Source organism: Oncorhynchus mykiss, chromosome 15, assembly GCF_013265735.2.
Source record: "Oncorhynchus mykiss isolate Arlee chromosome 15, USDA_OmykA_1.1, whole genome shotgun sequence".
NCBI classification, from domain to species: Eukaryota; Metazoa; Chordata; class Actinopteri; order Salmoniformes; family Salmonidae; genus Oncorhynchus; species Oncorhynchus mykiss.
This window is the reverse complement of record NC_048579.1, coordinates 48787341-48811109: the sequence shown is the minus strand read 5'-3', so window position 1 is coordinate 48811109 and position 23769 is coordinate 48787341. Positions and strand designations below refer to the sequence as shown.

The following is a 23769-nucleotide window of genomic DNA, read 5'->3' as shown; positions in this document are numbered from 1 at the left end:
TGTGTTAAATGCATGGGAGTTTGAGTCAGTATTTTCAAATACTTTCCAAGTGTATTACCTAATACATTAAAATATTCAACTGCTTGTCTTTTCGATTAAAAGATATCTGAATACTTACATTCAAAGTACGTGAAATTAATTGAGATATTAGAAATAGTATTTGAACCCAGGTCTGATATGTATAGTATATGGATGTCAAGTGTGTGTATGTTTAAGTGTGTACGTTTCTAGCTTCTCATCCCAGCTATCCTCTCTCCCAGTGTGTGATCATTGGGGCGGGGCCATGTGGTCTGCGTACAGCAGTAGAGCTGGGGTTCCTGGGGGCCAGAGTGGTGCTGCTGGAGAAGAGGGATGCCTTCTCCAGGAACAACGTCCTCCACCTCTGGCCTTTCACCATCCATGACCTCAGGGGCCTCGGGGCCAAGAAGTTCTACGGAAAGTTCTGTGCTGGAGCCATTGACCACATCAGTGAGTATGGAATCATCCCTGACCCTTGTCTCCATGGTTACAGCTATGGGGCTTCAATGTTCATTAGAGAATCCTCTCTCTATTTCTCTCGCCCTCTCTCTCTCTCTCCCTCCCTCCCTCCTCTCTCGCTCTCCCTCCTTCTCTCTGTAGGTATACGGCAGCTACAGTTGGTGTTATTAAAGGTGGCTCTGTTGTTGGGGGTGGAAGTCCATGTCAACGTAGAGTTCAAGGGACTGGTGGAGCCACCTGCGGACCAGGAACAACAGAGTAAGACCTGCCGTGTGGGTGGGTGTGTGTGTGTGTGTGTATTTAATGCCTTTGTGTGTGTGTGTACCTCAGAGGTAGGCTGGAGGGTGGAGGTGAAACCCAAGTCTCACCCTATTAACACACTGCAGTGTGACGTGGTGATCGGAGCTGATGGACGACGGAACACACTGCCAGGTAAATCCTCTAGTAGCACCTACTGAAACACTGAACTGAAACAGCAACAGATCTCATGCAGCACCAGTCAGATGCAGATTTCTTAGTAAATGCCTTTATAGGAAGGGAATTCTTCTAGCCCTCTGATCCCAGACTTCCTGTTTGCCATCACATCCTGTCTCCCATGTGTCCAATCAGGGTTCAGGCGTAAGGAGTTCCGAGGCAAGCTGGCCATTGCTATCACAGCTAACTTCATGAACCGTAACACCACGGCCGAGGCCAAGGTGGAGGAGATCAGTGGAGTGGCCTTCATCTTCAACCAGAGGTTCTTTCAGGAGCTACGGGATGCCACGGGAGTGGACCTGGAGAATATAGTGTACTACAAGGACGACACGCACTACTTTGTGATGACGGCTAAGAAGCAGAGTCTGCTGGAGAAAGGAGTCATTCTGCGGGTAACAACGCACACAGACGGGCCTCCCGAGTGGTGCAGCGGTCTAAGTCACTGCATCGGGAGACCCATGAGGTGGCGCACAATTGGCCCAACGTCGTCCGGGTTAGGGGAGGGTTTGGCCGACCGGGATGTTCTTGTCCCATCGCGCTCTAGCGACTCCTTGTGGCAGGCACGGGCGAATGCATGCTGACTCGGTTTCCTCCGACACATTGGTGCGGCTGGCTTCCGGGTTAAGCGAGCAGTGTGTCAAGAAGCAGTGCGGCTTGGCAGGGTCGTGTTTCGGAGGACGCGCGGCTCTCGACCTTTGCCTCTCCCGAGTCCATACGGGGAGTTGCAGTGATAGGACAAGACTGTAACTACCAATTGGATATCACAAAATTGGGGAGTAAAATATATATAAAGCAACGCACACATACACACACAAATACTGTATGACGCACTGATTGACTGTGTCATTATTTTGCTCATGTTGGTCTCACTGCTGTGTTAATGCCCTGATTTTGACTGTATAACTGTGTTATTGTTCAAACAGTGATTGCATTCTATTGTACTGATGTTTACTGTGTCATACCTATCAGGACAATGCAGACACAGAAACACTTCTCTCACGGGGAAACGTGGACCAGAATGCACTGCTGGCCTATGCCCGCGAGGCGGCGGACTTCTCCACCAATCACCAGCTGCCGTCCCTGGACTTTGCCATGAACCACTACGGGCAGCCTGATGTTGCCTTGTTTGACTTCACCTGTATGTACGCGTCAGAGAACGCTGCACTGGTCAGACAGAGACATGGACACCATCTACTGGTCACGCTGGTGGGAGACAGCCTTCTGGAGGTGAGGAGCGAGGGAGAGTAAGAGAGGAGCAGAGTTGAGGGAGAGTAGAAGAATGTTAACGTCAGCAATCCTAATGTACTCTGAAAGGTATTCTGTTGTAAGTAGCATATGGTTGTAATGTGTATGTGTCTGCTTGCGTGTGTGTTAGCCATTCTGGCCCATGGGGACAGGTATAGCACGGGGGTTCCTGGCAGCACTGGATTCTGCCTGGATGGTACGGAGCTGGGCTCAAGGCCTTGCCCCTCTGGACTTACTTGCTGAAAGGTGAGATGGCAGGTCTGCAGTTAGGAGAGCACGCGCACCAGCAAACAGGGAATGGGCACACTGTCAAAATACACATTGTAAAACCTCTAGACAAGCACACACTGCCAAACCCACACAAACATACGTGACATGCCAAAATCATTGATAAACACACACAGGCACCTCGGCTAGGAAACTAAATGATCATTCACCTGATTCCATAACTAAATAATCCTCTCTCTCTCTCTCTCCTCTCTTTTTTTTCTTTCTTTCAGAGAGAGTCTGTATCGTCTCCTTCCTCAGACCACTCCAGAAAATGTCAACAAAAACTTTGGTCAATACACCGTAGACCCAGCTACCCGCTACCCTAACATCAACCCTCAACTCATCAGCCCCGCACAGGTATACACAGGCACACACACATACACACACACAGGTCTGATGATGATGATGATGATGATGATGACAATCTCTGTAGGTGGGCCATCTAATATACACAGGAGAGAATGGAGGTTCGGGTGTGGTCCAGGAACCGCAACCCCGATCCCCCTTGCCGAAGCTACTACGACAGGGTGAGTCTGACCCTCTGAGTATTGAACGGTACACTAACATAACTCTAACCATTGGCTTGAATACTATCTTCACTCATATTTATTTTCTTTCCATCTGGTTCCCCAGAGTCCTTCTCTCGCTCCAGTAAGCTTTTGTCGTGGTGCCAGCAGCAGACGCAGGGTTACCGTGGCGTTGCTGTTAGCGACCTCACTACATCCTGGAAGAGTGGCCTAGCTTTGTGTGCCGTCATCCACCACTACCGCCCTGACCTCATGTGAGTCACATCTGACCTCTAGCCTCCTGCTCGTCACAAATCACCTCGCCTCTCGCCTCATACAGCTCATCCCAAAGGTGGCATTCAGGCGCAATGTAGTTGGACTGGAACGTTACCAATGCCTCACTTCTCAGCCCACCTCTCACCTTTCGAACCTTAGTCTCACTTCCTTTTCACGCAAGCTCAGGTGTATGTGTGTGTGTTTGTGTGTGAGAGAGGTGGGGCTGATGAGTCAGAAGACCATGGTCCTGATTAGTGTCCTTTTAATTACCTGATTGGATCAGTGCCTCTCTTTGTCCTCTTGCTCTGGTGTGTGTGTGTGTGCGTGCATGCGTGCGTAAAGTGTGTCTATTTGCACGTGTGTGTGTGTGTGTGTGTGTGTGTGTGTGTGTGTGACTCTCTTACTTTGACTCTTTCGTCCCATCTCTTTGCAGTGACTTTGCCTCTCTGGGGGAGGATGAGGGGGAGGTGAATATGAGGTTGGGGTTGGAGGTGGCAGAGAAGGAGTTTGGCATCTCTCCTGTGATGACTGTCGAGGAGATGGCGTCTGTCAGTGAAACGGACACTCTCTGTATGGTCATGTACCTCAGCCAGTTTCACCAGCTCTTCAAGGACGCACTGCCCCCAAGTGGTGAGTTTCTCAACCACAGTAGTCAGCTTAAGAGCTGTCAATGCTCAATTCTCCTCATCACCCTATATTCTTATCCTACCCTCTCTCATCTCCAGCCCTCTCCTTCATAACCACGTATCTTCAATGCCTTACTAAGCAAAAGCAAAGTGGTGAAACTGTTTCTATTCCTATTGCCTGTCAGTGGTTGTGAAGGAAAGGAGGTGAGGAATGGCTGTGCATGACTGTTCTTCTCCTCTATTCTTTTCTGTAGAATCCCAGACTGAGAGCCCAGATGGGAGGGCTGCTGTGATTGGTCCTGCCTCTCTCCTCAGCCGCCTTGGCCACAGCCCATCCCGCAAGCGCAACCCCAAGGTACACACCCCTATTTGTTTAAGCAGGGACTCTGTTTGTCTTTGTGTAGGTGTATAGGTGCATGTGTGTTTTACATGTATTTGTCTGTGTCCCTCCCACCAGGAGCAGAAGGAGAAGGATGCGGTGGGGAAGAGGAGAAAGACCAGTCGGCCATGTCTGGAGGACGTGAAACAAGATGTCCGATTAAGATCTCAGGACAGTTATGAGGTGAGAGGGTGTAACCTTTACCCCTAGGTAACAGAAATTGAAACTGCTGGTAGTTCTGTGACTAAATGAATGAGATGACCTGCAATAATATGAAGTATTTTAGAAGTTAGAACAGCAATACAACACCTTTGGCCTTTCAGTGACACTGGTCAAACTCTCCGCCATTCTGCCTTCCACAGGAAGAGACTGCCCTGTGCTCTGTGGGTGGAGCAAGCCAGAGCAGAGTGCGCTCGATGGCCAATCAGCTGCTGGCCAAGTTTGAGGAGAATGCCCCTTGCCCCTCCTCCACGCCAGCTGCAGCTCTACGCAGACAGGTGAGAGGGGATGGAATTCAGAACTCCTAGCTGCTATAAGTTTTCAGGTGTTTCTAAGAGTGGTTTCCCTCGCTCAAAGCGTCAAAGTTTTTTTTAAAAACACTCTTATTGAAAATCTGTGCTTTTAATCTGAATAAAGGAACTTCTGCAGCACGGTCTGTCATCAACAGCTGTTGGTAGTTTAGATCCTCCAGGTGTGACTTCCTCTTGAGGTTTCAGAGGATAAGACAGATTAGCTGCACTGTGATGGGCATTCTGGGTCAGGGCCAATGGGACTCACTGAGCCTTGGAGCAGTAAGTAAGGGTTGATTTGGTTGAACTGAGCAGCTGTGGTTGCAGCAATATGGGTTAAGATTAACCGGTAGTTAGGGTTAACAGCGGTAGCTCTTGGCCTAGGCCCTAGATTCTTAAGGCTGTGGTTGTAGTATGGTATAAAGGTAGCCATGGCCGTCCCCGGCTCCACAGCCCTCAATCCCTCTACTAACGGACCACCAGGGGGACTCCATGCCCACGCTTCCACCTCCTCCAGCATCCCCTGACCCCCAGGCCCAGCCAGCCCTTGTGGCCTCCGCTGCCACCTGGAAACAGGTCAAAATAGTAAGTCCCCCTCCTGCTTCACCTGTGGTTCTTAGAGGACTGTAGAGTTACATAGCTGTATCTCTCTGTGTCACCACATGGGGGTGCATGATGTATGCTGTGTAGTTCAGTCGCGTGGCATTTTGTCATAGCCCTTTCTTAGCCTTAGAGTTCCCTAGATATTCCAGTATTTCACTATTTTGCTACGTCAACCACCCACTCACATGATGCCGCCTAAACCCATCTAACCCCAGAAGAAGCGCACGCAGCAGCAGGAGCAGATGAGTTTCAAGTACAAGGAAAAGGTCAAATGTCACACTCTGCCCAGCAGGGGGGAGCAGGTAGGCCACCCCAGAGGATTCTGGGTAATGTAGTTGTGTGTAGACCAGATGGCATGTAAGACTAGTGATGACGTCCCATGCCACCCATAAATGTTCCTAGACTCCCCAAGTTCCCAGTAGCCATCTGTAGACTGTGTGTCATTGGTGTGATGACTTTTGAGGTCTCTTCTCGGCTACATCAGTGGTTCCCTGATATATCTCCAGGACAGAAGAGTCAGAATTGTCTTTCGACGGGTGGCGTCAATCCTACGCGACTCGCAGTCCGTCAACCAACAGACGAATGTTGCTGCTATATCTGGCGTAAGACAATGAATTGTTCTAGCAGTGTAGTGAAAACAATAGACTGAGAGAACACATCAAATCCACGTTTAGATCTTGACAGATGCATGGTGAACGTTGGCAGTAAGCGTTGCCCGCGGTCAAAGCTTTAACCATACCCCTAGTGTGGACTTACCCCATTCATAGACGCAAACTACTTTTTAGCGCCAATTGACGATAGAAAAGCCCCGAGGCTCGCGCTGAACATTAACACGCATCGCTTGCGGTACGCTTTTGGAAACATACGGAAACCCGTCTTTCATATAAGCAATAAATCAATTTTCAAAAATCACATTTGTTAAATTTCTTACACACCTTTTTAGGGTTTAGTGTTCTCACACAGCCATTTCCATGTGGCAGTGTTTGTTTGTGGAAAACAGCGTGGACTACCTGTGCTAATTAACTATCTGTGTCCCCGTACACCTCTGTGTAAACTGAAGACAGACGCCTCAAGTGTGTTGTCACTGAAAAATGCAGTCGGCTGCAACTGGATTTTGTATTTTGGAAATTATTTTGATGTGACATTGAAAGGGATTTGTTTTTCTAGAACCGTACCGCAATTGAGAATTGATTCACATTTAGATGGATTATTTGGCTGTTTTGGCTTCCAGAACCAATTCAACCTTTAATCAGAATATGTAAGATCCTTGGACTATAAGGAGTAACGTGGGGCTCCATTTGTCCATTACTGGGCTAGTGTGGACCATAAGTGGGCTCCAACTTGACCTATAGTCATTGAGTTCAATCTATGGGCCTCAGGGCAGTGCCAGAGGGTTAAATTATACTGTAAATCATATTAACAACTGTTGTTTCAGAGAAAGAGGATTAAACTGGACTGAACTGGAGTCAGAGTACATCTTGTTTGGTCTTTTAAGAAAGTATATTTGTATAATTTACCGCAGGGCATGTGGCATGTGACAACACTGCCACTGAAATGTTCCTTTTTAAGATTAAAAAAAATCAGAGGCCTGTGAATGGTTTTTGTTAATGTTTGCACAGCCTTCTTTCCTCGGACTCATCTCTTATTTGCCTACAAATTCAGTTTGATTGGTGTGAGATAAGGGCCTAGTGATAACATTTATATTTATTATGTTGGACAATGATTACACTGCAACAGAAAGAGGGTTAAATGAGTATAATGATAGAATCCAATAGGGGTTTGATGCTTCTAGCTTTGTGGTCCATTTCCACATTCATAACACCACATCAAAACGCTCTGTTTATGGCTCCGATTGTGTCATCCCTAGTGAGTGTGTCTGTGTCTGTTTACTTGTGTGTTTACTGTTTGTTCTGTCCTTCGTCCTCATCCCGTCTGTCTTTTCTCCTGTTGTCTTTTAGAAATATGTTCAGATGTACACAGGGGGAGTGAGCTCATTGGCTGAACAGATATCCAATCAGCTTCAAAGTCAAGAGTCACCTTCATCCCAGCACACTCCTGATAGGAAGGAAACGGTAAGAATTGATTTGAGTGAGTCGACTCACCCATACTAATACTGTCGATAGGCCGAAACTCATCCAGCATTGGATTATACCCTATCTAGGCTTGTTCTGAAGTAGGTCATTTCCATGTAAAAGTACCCATGAGCACCAACATGTGAAGTTCATAGGAACATGTCAAATTAAAGCTAGGAGTCCATTTAAAAATATATACAGTGCCTTGCGAAAGTATTCGGCCCCCTTGAACTTTGCGACCTTTTGCCACATTTCAGGCTTCAAACATAAAGATATAAAACTGTATTTTTTTGTGAAGAATCAACAACAAGTGGGACACAATCATGAAGTGGAACGACATTTATTGGATATTTCAAACTTTTTTAACAAATCAAAAACTGAAAAATTGGGCGTGCAAAATTATTCAGCCCCCTTAAGTTAATACTTTGTAGCGCCACCTTTTGCTGCGATTACAGCTGTAAGTCGCTTGGGGTATGTCTCTATCAGTTTTGCACATCGAGAGACTGACATTTTTTCCCATTCCTCCTTGCAAAACAGCTCGAGCTCAGTGAGGTTGGATGGAGAGCATTTGTGAACAGCAGTTTTCAGTTCTTTCCACAGATTCTCGATTGGATTCAGGTCTGGACTTTGACTTGGCCATTCTAACACCTGGATATGTTTATTTTTGAACCATTCCATTGTAGATTTTGCTTTATGTTTTGGATCATTGTCTTGTTGGAAGACAAATCTCCGCCCCAGTCTCAGGTCTTTTGCAGACTCCATCAGGTTTTCTTCCAGAATGGTCCTGTATTTGGCTCCATCCATCTTCCCATCAATTTTAACCATCTTCCCTGTCCCTGCTGAAGAAAAGCAGGCCCAAATCATGATGCTGCCACCGTCATGTTTGACAGTGGGGATGGTGTGTTCAGTGTGATGAGCTGTGTTGCTTTTACGCCGAACATAACGTTTTGCATTGTTGCCAAAAAGTTCAATTTTGGTTTCATCTGACCAGAGCACCTTCTTCCACATGTTTGGTGTGTCTCCCAGGTGGCTTGTGGCAAACTTTAAACGACACTTTTTATGGATATCTTTAAGAAATGGCTTTCTTCTTGCCACTCTTCCATAAAGGCCAGATTTGTGCAATATACGACTGATTGTTGTCCTATGGACAGAGTCTCCCACCTCAGCTGTAGATCTCTGCAGTTCATCCAGAGTGATCATGGGCCTCTTGGCTGCATCTCTGATCAGTCTTCTCCTTGTATGAGCTGAAAGTTTAGAGGGACGGCCAGGTCTTGGTAGATTTGCAGTGGTCTGATACTCCTTCCATTTCAATATTATCGCTTGCACAGTGCTCCTTGGGATGTTTAAAGCTTGGGAAATCTTTTTGTATCCAAATCCGGCTTTAAACTTCTTCACAACAGTATCTCGGACCTGCCTGGTGTGTTCCTTGCTCTTCATGATGCTCTCTGCGCTTTTGACGGACCTCTGAGACTATCACAGTGCAGGTGCATTTATACGGAGACTTGATTACACACAGGTGGATTGTATTTATCATCATTAGTCATTTAGGTCAACATTGGATCATTCAGAGATCCTCACTGAACTTCTGGAGAGAGTTTGCTGCACTGAAAGTAAAGGGGCTGAATCATTTTGCACGCCCAATTTTTCAGTTTTTGATTTGTTAAAAAAGTTTGAAATATCCAATAAATGTTGTTCCACTTCATGATTGTGTCCCATTTGTTGTTGATTCTTCACAAAAAAATACAGTTTTATATCTTTATGTTTGAAGCCTGAAATGTGGCAAAAGGTCGCAAAGTTCAAGGGGGCCGAATACTTTCGCAAGGCACTGTATATATTTATCTTTAGAAAACATCTACCAGAAAAAGTCTTAAATGTATTTTCAATGTATCAAAACACAATCATGTTGAAGTAAAGACCGCTGCCAACTAATATCAACACTTATATTTAGTTTTAAGAAACATTGCCTTGTGCTGTGAAATTCTGTACCAAAAACCCACATATCTAGAAGATATTTTCTCATTTCTCTCCCTCATGAGGAGGGAGGATAATGAAAGTTCACAGAAGTGACAAGTAAAGGTATACCTATCAATTAGTTATAGTGTTTTTACGAGTGGTGTAAAATATTTAAGTAGAAATACTTTTAAAGTACTACTTAAGTCATTTTGGGGGGTATCTGTACATTACTTTACTATTTATATTTTTGAAAACTTTTACTTAACTACATTCCTAAAGAAAAGTATGTACTTTTACTTCATACATTTTCCCTGACACCCAAAAGTACTCGTTACATTTTGAATGCTTAGCAGGACAGTACAATGGGCCAATTCACACACTTATAAAGAGAACATCTCTTGTCATCCCCACGCCCTCTGATCTGGTGGGCTAAACACAAATGCTTCATTTGTAAAATTATGACTGAGTGTTGGAGTTTGCCCCTGGCTAAAATAATGGTGTGATCTGGTTTGCTTAATATAAGGAATTTTAAATGATTTATACTTTTACTTTTGATACTTAAGTATATTTAAAACCAAATACATTTAGACTTTTACTCAAGTAGAATTTTACTGGGTGACTTTCACTTAAGTCATTTTCTAATAAGGTATCTTTTAGTTTTACACAAGTGTGATAATCGGTTACTTTTTCCACCACTGGTTTTTACTGATATCAATTCGGTACCAGTAAATCAATCGGTAACGGAATTTCTGCAATTGAGTTGGCTACAATGGAAACCATAGTGGTCACAAACCACAGTTGGGTTCACAATTACATTTCAGTCATTTAGACAGACACTCTTATCCAGAGCGACTTAAAGGAGCAATTAGGTTTAAGTGCCTTGCTCAAGGACACATTGGCAGATGTTCACCTAGCATTCTCAGAAATTCGAACCAACGCCCTTTTGGTTACTGGTCCAGCTCTCTTAATAGTTAGGCTACCTACAGCCCCACAAGTTTGCACAGCACAGTAAAGTACAATACAGCACATTAGAGTACAGGAAAGTAAAGTATGGTTCAGTACAGTAAAGAAAAGTAGTGTATAGTTGTGTACTGTACGGTAGAGTTCAGTACAGTACACAGTATGTATTTGGTATTTTATTAGGCTCCCCATTTAGCTTTTGCAAACAAAGCAGCTACTCTTCCTGGGGGTCCACACAAAACATCAAACATTACATAATACAGAACATTAATAGACTAGAACAGCTCAAAGACAGAACTACATCAATTTAAAAATGGCACACGTAGCCTACATATCAATACATGCACACACATTATCTAGGTCAAATAGGGGAGAGGCGTTGTGAGGTGTTGCTTTATCTGTTTTTTTAAACCAGGTTTGCTGTTCATTTGAGCAATATGAGATGGAAGGGAGTTCCATGCAATAATGGCTCTATATAATACAGTACACTTTTTTGAATTTGTTCTGGATTTGTGGACTGTGAAAAGACCCCTGGTGACATGTCTGGTCTGGTAAGTGTGTGTGTCAGAGCTGTGTGTAAGTTGACTATGCAACCAATTTGGGATTTTCAACACATTGTTTCTTATAAAAAGAAGAAGTGATGCAGTCAGTCTCTCCTCAACTCTTAGCCAAGAGAGACTGGCATGTATAGTATTTATATCAGCCCTCTGATTATAATGAAGAGCAAGACTTGCCTCTCTGTTCTGGGCCAGCTGCAGCTTAACTAGGTATTTCCTTGCAGGACTCAACCACAGGACTTGTACAATAATCAAGATAAGACAAAACTAGAGCTGGCAGGACTTGATTTGTTGAGTGTGGTGTCAAAAAAGCAGACAATCTCTTTATTATGGGCAGACCTTTCCCCATCTCGAAGAGCACACTAGAGTTGAGTACACTATAATGTATTGTACTGCACTATAATGTACTCTATTGTACTGTACTGCACTCTACTGTGCTGTACTCCACTGTGCTCTACTGGGCTGTGCTTTGATATCCAAACTTGTGAAACATAGACATCGATGATGATTGGATCAAATTTGGTCGGGTCCAGACCCACCAAATTTGTTCTTGTTTGGGGGCAGCGCTCATTTAAATAATACAATAATACCCAAATATCTAAAGGAGGATATTGCATGTTTAATTACTCCATGACATTCGGGTCTACTCTGTATTGAGTGCACACGCTTGAGCGTTTTTATGGCCCTAATAATAAAGCCAATTTAAACAGTAAAATTGTATTAGCTTTTAATTTGACATTAACAGAAATTGTATTTTCATCTGATTGTCAAACAAATCAATTCAAAAAGTAGTCTAACTGTGTATGTGCCTCCACTCCAAAATAATTCCAGCATCCAAACGGCATGTATAGGCCTACTCGTGCCATTTGATGATTAAAGGATAATGCCCCAGAAACCGGGTGTTTGGAGGATATACAGTGCCTTGCGAAAGTATTCGGCCCCCTTGAACTTTGCGACCTTTTGCCACATTTCAGGCTTCAAACATAAAGATATAAAACTGTATTTTTTTGTGAAGAATCAACAACAAGTGGGACACAATCATGAAGTGGAACGACATTTATTGGATATTTCAAACTTTTTTAACAAATCAAAAACTGAATAATTGGGCGTGCAAAATTATTCAGCCCCTTTACTTTCAGTGCAGCAAACTCTCTCCAGAAGTTCAGTGAGGATCTCTGAATGATCCAATGTTGACCTAAATGACTAATGATGATAAATACAATCCACCTGTGTGTAATCAAGTCTCCGTATAAATGCACCTGCACTGTGATAGTCTCAGAGGTCCGTTAAAAGCGCAGAGAGCATCAAGAAGAACAAGGAACACACCAGGCAGGTCCGAGATACTGTTGTGAAGAAGTTTAAAGCCGGATTTGGATAATAAAACATTTCCCAAGCTTTAAACATCCCAAGGATCACTGTGCAAGCGATAATATTGAAATGGAAGGAGTATCAGACCACTGCAAATCTACCAAGACCTGGCCGTCCCTCTAAACTTTCAGCTCATACAAGGAGAAGACTGATCAGAGATGCAGCCAAGAGGCCCATGATCACTCTGGATGAACTGCAGAGATCTACAGCTGAGGTGGGAGACTCTGTCCATAGGACAACAATCGGTCGTATATTGCACAAATCTGGCCTTTATGGAAGAGTGGCAAGAAGAAAGCCATTTCTTAAAGATATCCATAAAAAGTGTCGTTTAAAGTTTGCCACAAGCCACCTGGGAGACACACCAAACATGTGGAAGAAGGTGCTCTGGTCAGATGAAACCAAAATTGAACTTTTTGGCAACAATGCAAAACGTTATGTTTGGCGTAAAAGCAACACCCTGAACACACCATCCCCACTGTCAAACATGGTGGTGGCAGCATCATGGTTTGGGCCTGCTTTTCTTCAGCAGGGACAGGGAAGATGGTTCAAATTGATGGGAAGATGGATGGAGCCAAATACAGGACCATTCTGGAAGAAAACCTGATGGAGTCTGCAAAAGACCTGAGACTGGGACGGAGATTTGTCTTGCAACAATACAATGATCCAAAACATAAAGCAAAATCTACAATGGAATGGTTCAAAAATAAACATATCCAGGTGTTAGAATGGCCAAGTCAAAGTCCAGACCTGAATCCAATCGAGAATCTGTGGAAAGAACTGAAAACTGCTGTTCACAAATGCTCTCCATCCAACCTCACTGAGCTCGAGCTGTTTTGCAAGGAGGAATGGGAAAAAATGTCAGTCTCTCGATGTGCAAAACTGATAGAGACATACCCCAAGCGATTTACAGCTGTAATCGCAGCAAAAGGTGGCGCTACAAAGTATTAACTTAATTAAGGGGGCTGAATAATTTTGCACTCCCAATTTTTCAGTTTTTGATTTGTTAAAAAAGTTTGAAATATCCAATAAATGTCGTTCCACTTCATGATTGTGTCCCACTTGTTGTTGATTCTTCACAAAAAAATACAGTTTTATATCTTTGTTTGAAGCCTGAAATGTGGCAAAAGGTCGCCGAATACTTTCGCAAGGCACTGTATTTGCACGGGTGTTGTTACGGCAAACCGTGCCAATATTATCCTCCAAACACCGGCTTCGAGGGCATTATCACTTTTATACAACGGGTTACGTACATATTCATATTATGATTGACATGTTTTAATTAAAAAACGTTATTTTGATGAATTTATTCATACTATGTCATCATTCCACAATATATAGTCCCGGCACAAATCTAAGGATGCTACCCGAGCCGACTGATCGTTCGTTCTATTGGTTCGGTTGCCAGTGTTTTTGTTCTGTATCTACGGACGCGACCCAGTCGTTCGTTCTAAATGTTCCATTGCCATACTGGCTGGCAACGTTGTTATCCCATGCTTGCTGGCTAGCCAACTACGACTAACGTACAGTCACGTCAAACAGTGCAGCCAGACAGAATAATAGTAGCTGCATTTGTTTAAGCTGTTTTCTAGTGACATTTATTTGGATACATCCATAAAAATGTGCTAATGAGGCACGATTTCGCCTGGCATAGAACATGTGCTCTCTCGTTGGGACACTGTTGTCCAGGGGAGCTAGACAACAACACGGCTAACACAATAACTTCAAACTGACGCTGGAAAGACTGTAAACTAGCTGCACTTCGTTTCGTTTGACCTTTTTGTTCAATTGACATTTCTTTGTATATATCCATAAAAATGATGCCAGCTGATTCATGATTTCGACTGGCTGAGAAACGCTGCCTGCCTCCCTCTCTCGTCCCGACTCCCGAACCCCACACGTTCATTACGATGGGACCGCTGGAGATCGGATTTTAATATTGAAACAATGTTGCAAATGTCGGAGAGACAGACAGCAAGGTTTATACAAATCTTCTCTGTTAAAAACCAAATTTAGTCTAAAAGAAATGAGAGATAATGTCTAGATGTTTTTTTTTTATATTGGAGATAAAGTTGAATGCTAATTGGCTGAAAGCCGTGGTATATCATACCATTGGTATGACAACATATTTATTTTTACTGCTCTAATTGTGTTGGTAACCAGTTTATAATAGCAATAAGGCACCTCAAAGGTTTGCGATATATATGGCCAATATACCACGGCTAAGGGCGGTTTCCTCCAGTGTCGCGTCGTGCATAAGAACAGACGAAAACGGGAGGGTGTATTATCATGAACATCAAATAGGCTGACCCGTAACCAGTCTGTAGTGGTAAAAAAAAAAATAGGTGAGTAAATTCTGATTGCAGGTGTTGTGCTGAAACCCCCCCCCTACCAGAAAATCCCCCCCCCCCCCCTACCAGAATCACGCGCACACACTCCATTCTTCATTGCTGTGACTTGCTTGCTAGTTGAGATTTCTGCTCTTCACTACGTTGTCAGTTTAGCATACATTTAACTGATTTTAGTAGCAGAAAGCATTTTCTATTTGTGTCCTTCAAGGCAACTGCCAATGATCAGCGGCAGCGTAGCCTAGTGGTTAGAGCGTTGGACTAGTAACTGAAAGGTTGCAAGATCGAATCCCCGAGCTAAAAATAAAGTATTTGACTCTGATGGGTTGACTCTAGCAACAAAATTAAGGAATTTAGAAGGGGGATGATTGTTCTATAGAAAGTACAAACTTCAGGCAACCGAAATTATGCGTGTTAAATTAAACATAGAGGATGGCGTAAAATGTAGGCAAGCAATAAACATTTCAGAACAACTACTAGTCGAATACGACATGGGAGAGATGTCGAATTTTGGCAAAGATATTTATTTATAGACTTGATACACTTGAAACAAATAGCCAAACCGGAAACTGCAGACATTACTAGTGCCTCCCCGGCGATAAAACAGCCATTAAAAAAAATCTAATGAAACGCAGCCTAAATTCTGCTACTAAAATCAGTGAAATGTAGGATAAATTGACAGCAGAAATCTCAACTCACAGCAATAAAGAATTGAGCGTGTGCGCGTTCACGCGAAGGGGGGGGGGGGGGGGGATTCTGTGAGGGGAGATTTTCGGCAAAACACCTGTCGTAGTGGAAAAAGAAACGCACCCTATACTTTCAATGCATTATTTTTTAAGGTGGGTTAACAACGTTGACTTGCGTTTACCCTCCACTAAGCCTACTCTACTACCCGGTAGCCTACCCTCTCAGCCATGGCAATTTTAAACACATGAACACACTCAGAATAGGTAGCCTACATTCAATATAATACATGAGATGAATCAAAAAATGTTTTGAGGTGTCCATAATTCATGAGTTATTAATGCTTTGAGTCCTCACAGATCGTGTGACACGAAACACAACCTTTATTTCCTTACATTAATGACCGTGTTATTTGTCATTATTAAGCAGTTAACATTTGAATTAGAACGGTGATCTTCAACCCTGTACAAATCATGGATCTTGGAGATCTCGGAAAATGCACTGTATGTGTAACTATGGCTACATAACATTTCATTATGTTTTGCTGTGAAAACAGTTTTCATGGGCATACAAATCCCAAATAATGTAGTCCTATACCATTGCAAAATCGAATGCTTTTAACCGAAAGAGTCAACTATAGGCCTACTTATTGGATGGATTGGATGCGCATTGGGGTCTAGCTGTAGGCTAGTTATTACAGTCCATCTATTACAGCTCATTCTCCCCCCCCCCCATCTCTCTCTCTCTCAGGCTGCCGTTCGCTCTGTGTTGGCAGGGTCAGGAGGGGCCAGTGATGTGTGTTTCTTCTGCAGTAAGCGGGTGTACGTGATGGAGAGACTCAGTGTTGAGGGACTGTTCTTCCACCGGAGCTGCTTCCAGTGTGACCACTGCAGCTCCACCATCCGCCTGGCCTCCTACGCCTACGACCGACCTAACGGTGAGCCCCTGAGGAGGGAGGAGAGTGAGACCAGGTCTAAGGATGGGGAAAGGGGAGAGACCTGGGAGGGGTGAGGGCAGGGAGAGGGTGTCACTGAACTCCATGGAGTTGGAGAGTAATGGTAAAAATGGGTAACTCCGATGAATGACAAGGGCTGCCCTACCACACACACACACACACTGAAAATACCACGACCAGCATGGCCTTGGCATCGAAACACTGCTACAACTTTTTATATGCTCTACCACAACTTGTGTTATCTTGAATGCAGCTCTGACCTGCAGTTAATGAGGGTTAGTGACACTCAATCACGCTGTTTTTATACAGATTTTTCCAATCTGCACTGGGCTGGGTTGATGTTACACCGCATGATCACTTTGTAAAGCTTCCAGGTTATCAGCAGACCAGAGACCAACTCAGTTAACACATGATGAACACAAACTCAGTGTGTTGCTTACTGCACCGTTGGGGCCTGGGGCTCCCTGGACCGACTGCGTGGTTGTTTATCTTTGATTACTGTAGAATACACAAGGTGCAAGAAGAAAATGTGGTTGTACATTAGCAGTTTTTCTCTTCTTATTGTCAGTCACTGACAGTCACTAAATTAGCCATGTCAGCTAACATTTCTTTAGATTAGGGGGCCCCAATTACGGGGCCCCCTAATTGGGTAGAATTGCAGGAAATTTGCTGTAAAAATTGCACAATTTTCTTTTGGCCCCATGGCAAAATATGTGGAACTGCAGGAAATTAAATGTAAAACTTAAATGTTTATTTTGGCTGTGAATAGGAGGGCCACCAAAATGTTTTGCCCACGAGGTAGGGGTGGCCCCCCAAACAAATCTCACTTAGGGCCCACAAAAAGCTATGGTGTGTGTGTGCATGCCTGCTTGCTTGCGTAACTGTGTGTGTGTGTGTGTATTGTACTTCTTAGAGATGTGCTGTGTGTTTGTAAATGGAGGGGAGGGGGAGGGGGGGGGGCAGATACAAAAGATGTCTGTCATGTCAGGAGTTGATTTTTAAGTTTAATTCAAACCCTTCAACCAATCAGGGATGAGGTGTCACATGATAGCCGTTTGAGTGTGAGGCGGGAGAGAAGTGTGTGTAGGGTAGACTATATATGAAGTGGTCCGTCAGTGTAGGGACCAGATCGAGTGTGTCTTCCTGTCGGTCTGTCGACCGGCGCTGTTTTCTATGGAGGAGTCCCACTGTAAGACACAACTCTATTTCATTCTCCCCGTTCTTTTCCCGGGAGGCTGAGAGATGTAGCTGTTCCTCAAGTGTCGAGGGACACTGTTTTCTTTGTGTGGAAATGTGAATGAGATTTAGCTGAGGAGGAGACGTGTGCGATATTTAACACGGTTTTCTCTGTACTTCTACTGTAGTTAGATAACATTTTGTTTTTTGCTTAAAGTTCTTCTGTAAGATGCAGATCTCTGTAGCGAGGTCCTTAAACTGCTGCTGTGTGTCGGGCGGTTCGGTGTCTCGTGTTCTAACTCATCGGTTCTGTGTGTAGGGAAGTTTTACTGTAAGCCGCACTATGACGTCCGTCTGGTTGGGCCGGTCCAGAGGAAGAGGGCAGCCCCCCCGACCTCCGATCAGCCCCCAACCCCCTACGAACGGACCCCCTCTCAGCGGACCCTCCTGGTAAGGACTTCTGCCTTTCACCTCGTACTCTGGCGAAATAGAAGCTCTTGGCTGATCTGGGGTTTTAACTCCTGATATTTGTATAGACATAGCAATTAAGGTTTCAGTTAATGACGAGCTCTCTCTCTCTGTATATTATATTGTTTTGAGGAGAACACATCACGTATGTATGAGGTTTTCTGTAGATCAATACACTGGTCCTTGGGAAAATGTTTGGTAAAATGTTTGGTAAAATGCTTATTTTTTTCTTTCTTTGACCCCTCCTTCCAGGAGTCCCAAGCTGCTCTGTCCACTAACCCTCGCTCCTCAGTGACTGTGGTGACAGCAGATCGCAAGTCCTCAGGTAAGCCAAGAGGTTCATGTATCTGTGTCATGTGTGTGTTTTCAGTCGTAATGCGTGTGACGTGTGTGTGTGTGTTTGTGCACAGAATGTGTGTCTTAGTGACGCCACTGAGTGTGTAAAGAATGTCCTGAGTTTGACTTTGGCTAAGTGTATGTATGTGTGTGTGTGGCTGGTGTGTGTGTCTCAGTGGCGTCTCTGATTGAGGAGGAGTGTGGCTTGGCTAAGCGCGTGCACGGCACGCCAGAACGTATAGAGCTGGAGAACTACCATGTGAGCCTGGGGAGCCTGGAGACTGAACAGCTAACAGATGAGCCGGAGGAGGTGCCAGAGGAGACGCTGGCCAATTACAACCTCAGTCTGCTGGTGACAGAGGAGAAGAAGGCCAATCACAAGCGCAGCCCGTTGTGGGACAAGAGCAACGAGGGCTCCAGGTCAGCATTACAAAAACAAAAATGTATCTTTATTTCTATCTAGCGTGTCCTCTTTCTCTCCCCCTCTTTCTCTCTCGCTATCTCTCCCTCTGTCTCTCCCGCTATCTCTCCCTCTCCGTCTCTTTCCCTCCCCCTCTTTCTCTCTCGCTGTCTCTCCCTCTCTTTCTCTTTCCCTCTTTCTCCCCCCTTTTCTCTTGCACACACACTTACACACACGAACACACACACACTAATTGCCTTCCTCTCTCCTCATAGTTCGGAATCAGAGACGGAGGAGGAGGGGGAGAGGCAGCGGGCTCAAACCAATGACCTGGCTAGAGACTCCTGGAGGAAGGCCATGGAACTACACGCACGCCTCCGAGGAGAGAGAGGAGACGACGAAGAAGAGACAGAAGAAGGAGAGGAGGAAGGAGAGGTTGATGAGGAGGAGGAGGAGTTATCTAGTGATGGTAATCGTGCCTTTTTCTCTGTTTTCCTGTGTGTGCGTCTCTATATGCTGTCAGTCAGAAAGATTTATTTCTAGACTAGTTTCCTTTCCTCTCTTTTGTTCTCTATTCTGGTCTCTCAACCCTCTTTCTCTCTGTGTCTGTGTATGTGTCCTCCCTCCCTGTCCGTCTCTCTATCTGGTGTGTCTCCCCCTGCTGGTAGAAGGGGAGTACTCTCCGTGGGAGAGGGAGCGTCACTCAGGTCTGTGGCTCCTCCCTCTAGAAGAGGTGGAGGAGACAGATAGCACCGCCACAGGAGAGAAAGCTAACAAAACATGTTTATCCTTTTTATTATGGTAATTGTTTTGTTACTAACCATTTAGCATGTTTTGTTGTGTCATTGAGAATAATGACACACTAGCGGGCAGAAATTACAGTAACTTCCTCACCTATTGCACCCCATGGACTTACACAGGTGATATTTGGTTCTGTATACCAGAACCGGCCACTGGGTCGCTGCCTGGGTGAGCCACTCCCAGTGTAGGGGCACTGGGTCGGACCGAAAGGGACGGGATGTCTCTATCTGGTTTCATTTCCGAGATATTTGTGGTTTTGTGCACCAGACCCGGCCAGCAGCGACCACTGGGTCAGCCGGGTTTGGTACTTATTAAAGACAGTGTTTGAGAATACGTGTCTCTGGCGCCGGTACAGCATGGGTGAACATCACCAAAGGCATCGCTGCCTGGGTACTTCACTCCCCGCACCGGAACACCAATGTAGGGCCACTGGGTCAGGCTGGTCGGCTGGGTCTCGCACGGACGGGGCACGGCTGGAGCTTGTCATTAAAACGGGGATAACCGGCTCCGACAGGGGCTCCCCCGATAGAGGCAATTCCACATGGGGCAGGAGGAATCGTCCGTCTGAACACCGGCTAAAGGCCGGCCGACAGGGGCCCTCCCAGGTGGAAAACGAATGCAATAATTTGCCTCATCAAGTCTACAGTGTTGCCAACCAATGGCAAAAATACCTAAAACCTACTCTAGCTCAATACCAACTGTGGCTCACAAGCAACATTTCCTGTAAGACACAGGAGGTTGCTATCTAGAGTCTCTGTAGAGATTCTGACTTTCTCTTTACTTCCTCTCCTTTACTCTCTCTCTCCCTTCTGTCTCCCTTACTCTCCTCATCCCTCTCTTTTTTCCCCCTCTCTCTCTCTCTCTCTCTCTCTCTCTCTCTCTCTCTCTCTCTCTCTCTCTCTCTCTCTCTCTCTCTCTCTCTCTCTCTCTCAGAGGAAGGATCATCCCCCCTCACTGCTCAGGAGGTAGCCTCGTTGGACGAGTGGCAGCAGAGCGCACACTCTCAAAACACACACTCTCCAGACACACTCACGCCTGACTCGACAGCACCCGATACACACGGTCCACACAGACCCACCAGTGTACCCAATATCACCTTCTCCACTCCAGCCACTGCCTCAACACCATTCACCCCCTTAACGTCACATGCACCCACATCAATGTCCTCTGTCTCAATTCCAGACTCCTCTGTCTTTACCTACTCCTCCCCTAACTCCTCCACCACATTGGGCTGCTTCCCCGGTCCGGAAGTGGGAGAGGAAGATGGGAAAGAGAAAGAGAGGAAGGAGAGAAAAGAGCAAGAGGAGAGGGAGAGAGGGGAGAGGGTGCGTGACCCCAGCAGTAGTTCGGGGATCGGTGTGGGCGGGAGCTCCACCACCTCTACCTCGGACCCTCTCACCCCTCCCTGCATCCTTCCCCCCGCCCAGCACAGGGCATGCTGGGATAGCCTGCCCCACCCTGATGTGGAGGCGGAGTCACTGCAGAGCCCCGCCCCTCGCCCTGCCCCTCGATTTGTCCCCGCACCTATCATGGCGTCGGCTGTTGTGCGGGGGGTCGGGGGCAAGAAACTGAATCCGTGGGACATGGGTGGCGGAAGCGGGCCTGCCGCGGGGGGGTCTGTTGGAGCTGGGTCTCTTGGGGAGCAGCTGTGTAAGGGTGAAGTAATAGACCCCTTAGAGGACATCAGCTCCCCCTTGTCCCCCCTGAAGCCCCTTAAGGCAGTGCCCAGAGACGAGAGAGAAATCGGGAGGAAGAGGGAGATGGAGAGGAGGAGGGAGATAGAGAGAGCAGCCATGGGGGTGGGCTGGGAGGACATGAAAATCACCCTAGGAAGGGAGCCTCTCCCAGGGAAGAGCAGAGGAGGTCTGGACCCCCGCAGACTCACAGAGAGCCTGCCTCCCCTCCTTCTCCAGGGGGGCTTCATCTTCCCTTCACGTAAGTGCCGCAGGGACAACCAGCCCCCCAGCCAGAGTGTGTCTGAAGCGGGCATAGGAGAGGGTGGACCCCTGGGCCTGTGGAGAGCTGTCATCTCTGGCTATAAGAGGGACAGGAAGAAGAAGGGCAGGACTTCCCTTCCCAATTCAACAACAGCGCCAGCCCCCAAAGAGCAGGGCAGGAGGAAAACTTCTGCAGAGAGACGAGGTAACACACACACACACAAACACACACACACACACACTGGTGATCTGGTATAGTGAATTCCTAAGGTGAACCTCTGTGTTTGTGCAGGTGTGAAGTTCAGGGAGCGCCAGAGCTGGTCGGAGCCAGAGGAGTCAGACATCACCTGCTCTGTTGTGATGGAGAGATGCTCCATGAACCCCAAGGCCAACGTAAGAACATCACTACTAACACTACCACTGATCTCAGAGCGGCAGGCTGACATTACACTACAGCTCTGACTGTGAGAGTCAGTGATGTCACTACAGACCTCTGATCAGCTCTGTGGATGCCAGCCATCTTTACGGTCATTGTTTGGAGGAAATTCATTCACACTATAGGAGGCTGTTGTCATATGTGTTATATCTGGTCTTTGTTGGCTACCATATCATCTCCTGTCTTCAGAGGATCAGGTAAATCTCTTAATGGATGAATGTTTTCAGCTTCGTCTGGAGCTGTTTGACCTAGCGTCAGACCTTCAGAAGGAAACCATTGAGGAGGAAGAGGAGAATGAGGAAGGGGAGGTATACTACTTTGCGACAGTACGATGCGGGCTGTTGTGTCCTAGTCTAGTTAGAGATAGTTACAGCAGAGTTGCTGAGCGAGGTTACACTTCTCCCATTCCGATTTAGAGTATGTTTTGTGTGATCTAGACATACTATATATTGTGTGCCCTATTTTGATTTGTTTTTTGGTCTTCATCTTTCCAAGTCTGCATATGTGCCTCATGCCCTGGCCTTTAAGAGGGCGTATGCCATTAAGGTAGTGTGAACATTCCCATTAAGGTAGTGTGAACATTCCCATTAAGGTAGTGTGAACATTCCCATTAAGGCAGTGTGAACATTACCATTAAGGCAGTGTGAACATTCCCATTAAGGCAGTGTGAACATTCCCATTAAGGCAGTGTGAACATTCCCATTAAGGCAGTGTGAACATTCCCATTAAGGCAGTGTGAACATTCCCATTAAGGCAGTGTGAACATTCCCATTAAGGCAGTGTGAACATTCCCATTAAGGCAGTGTGAACATTCCCATTAAGGCAGTGTGAACATTCCCATTGGTTGCATCAAGTTGTTCTGTGCTGTGTCCTTATCGTCCCTAAACCCCAGTAGTGTGTATACTCAGAATTAGCTGCTGTGGTCGAATCTTAATGGTGTGTGTCTGTGTGCGCGCATGCTATGTGTGTGTGTGTGTCTGTGTGTAGGCTGCTGACGCTCTCTCTCTCTCTCTCTCTCCTAAAGAGGCACGTGGGGAAAGAGAGGGAGCTGGACAGCTCCCCCCATATGGATACACAGCGGAAGTCATCGTGCCCTACGGAGATGGTGGGGGTACTGGTGCACATGAAGGACCTGAAGGACCCGTCCAGCCTGGATGTGTCAGAGGCCATGTTCCACAGAGACCGAGACCCAGAGGAGGAGGAGCTAGATGCCAGGTTAACACGCAGGGTACAGAGGGCAGCGCGCAAACAGGCCAAACAGGAGCAACTCAAGAGACTGCACAGAGCCCAGGTAGGATGTAGGTTTCTCATGTATGTGTGACGGTGCGTATGGTTTGTTTGAAGTCGCATTGATGTTATAGGTGGCGCTAACATGCATATGTTGTCCTGATCTTGTCCACATTCGGATTGTGCCCACATGTTCAGAAATATGTCTAGTCGTGGCATTAAAATCTCTCATATCCGTCCACATTCTGAGAGTCAGTTTACCCAATAAATTACTGGGAGTTTATACATCGAGTGTGCGGCTCTCTTTGTTTTTATAGCTTCCAGTTTATTCCCCCCTTAGTCAGCACCTCTACACCAATCAGAATGTGGACAAGATCAGGACAAATAACGCATGTAAGAATCAGGTATAAGCAGGGCTTGAGTGTATGAAATGGGCCTTGTCAGATGATCCAAAGGCAGTTGGAGCAGGTGGAGGAGAAGCAGAGGCAGCTGGAGGAGAGGGGTGTGGCTGTGGAGAAGGCCTTGAGAGGGGAAGCAGGTAAACACACTATTTACAGACCTGTTTGATGGTTTGTTTTAACTATATTACTCTTAGTTAGTTTGACTGAGCATATGATCAGTGTACGTGTGGTCATGTGGTCATCTGCCTGGTATGTTCTTATTTTAGACTACTGGGGAGAGTCGAATGACAGTGAAGAGCTGGACTTGCACCTGGGAGGTATGTACCTC

At 45.8% G+C, this 23769-nt stretch overlaps 1 protein-coding gene across 1 annotated transcript in view; it reads left to right on the top strand.

Moving 5' to 3' along the window:
- LOC110490203 (protein-methionine sulfoxide oxidase mical3a) overlaps positions 1-23769 on the top strand; it is a 28608-nt gene that overhangs the window by 1939 nt on the left and 2900 nt on the right. The window contains exons 3-26 of the mRNA XM_036944481.1: positions 261-468; positions 619-735; positions 808-909; positions 1087-1343; positions 1921-2178; positions 2327-2442; positions 2697-2823; positions 2900-2993; positions 3100-3247; positions 3682-3878; positions 4129-4229; positions 4332-4436; positions 4616-4750; positions 7324-7437; positions 16055-16241; positions 17755-17885; positions 18156-18228; positions 18416-18659; positions 18915-19108; positions 20374-21582; positions 21670-21770; positions 22838-23104; positions 23485-23578; positions 23708-23758. Coding sequence (XP_036800376.1) covers positions 261-468; positions 619-735; positions 808-909; positions 1087-1343; positions 1921-2178; positions 2327-2442; positions 2697-2823; positions 2900-2993; positions 3100-3247; positions 3682-3878; positions 4129-4229; positions 4332-4436; positions 4616-4750; positions 7324-7437; positions 16055-16241; positions 17755-17885; positions 18156-18228; positions 18416-18659; positions 18915-19108; positions 20374-21582; positions 21670-21770; positions 22838-23104; positions 23485-23578; positions 23708-23758 — 4630 coding nt within the window. The remainder of the gene's footprint in view (positions 1-260; positions 469-618; positions 736-807; positions 910-1086; positions 1344-1920; positions 2179-2326; positions 2443-2696; positions 2824-2899; positions 2994-3099; positions 3248-3681; positions 3879-4128; positions 4230-4331; positions 4437-4615; positions 4751-7323; positions 7438-16054; positions 16242-17754; positions 17886-18155; positions 18229-18415; positions 18660-18914; positions 19109-20373; positions 21583-21669; positions 21771-22837; positions 23105-23484; positions 23579-23707; positions 23759-23769) is intronic.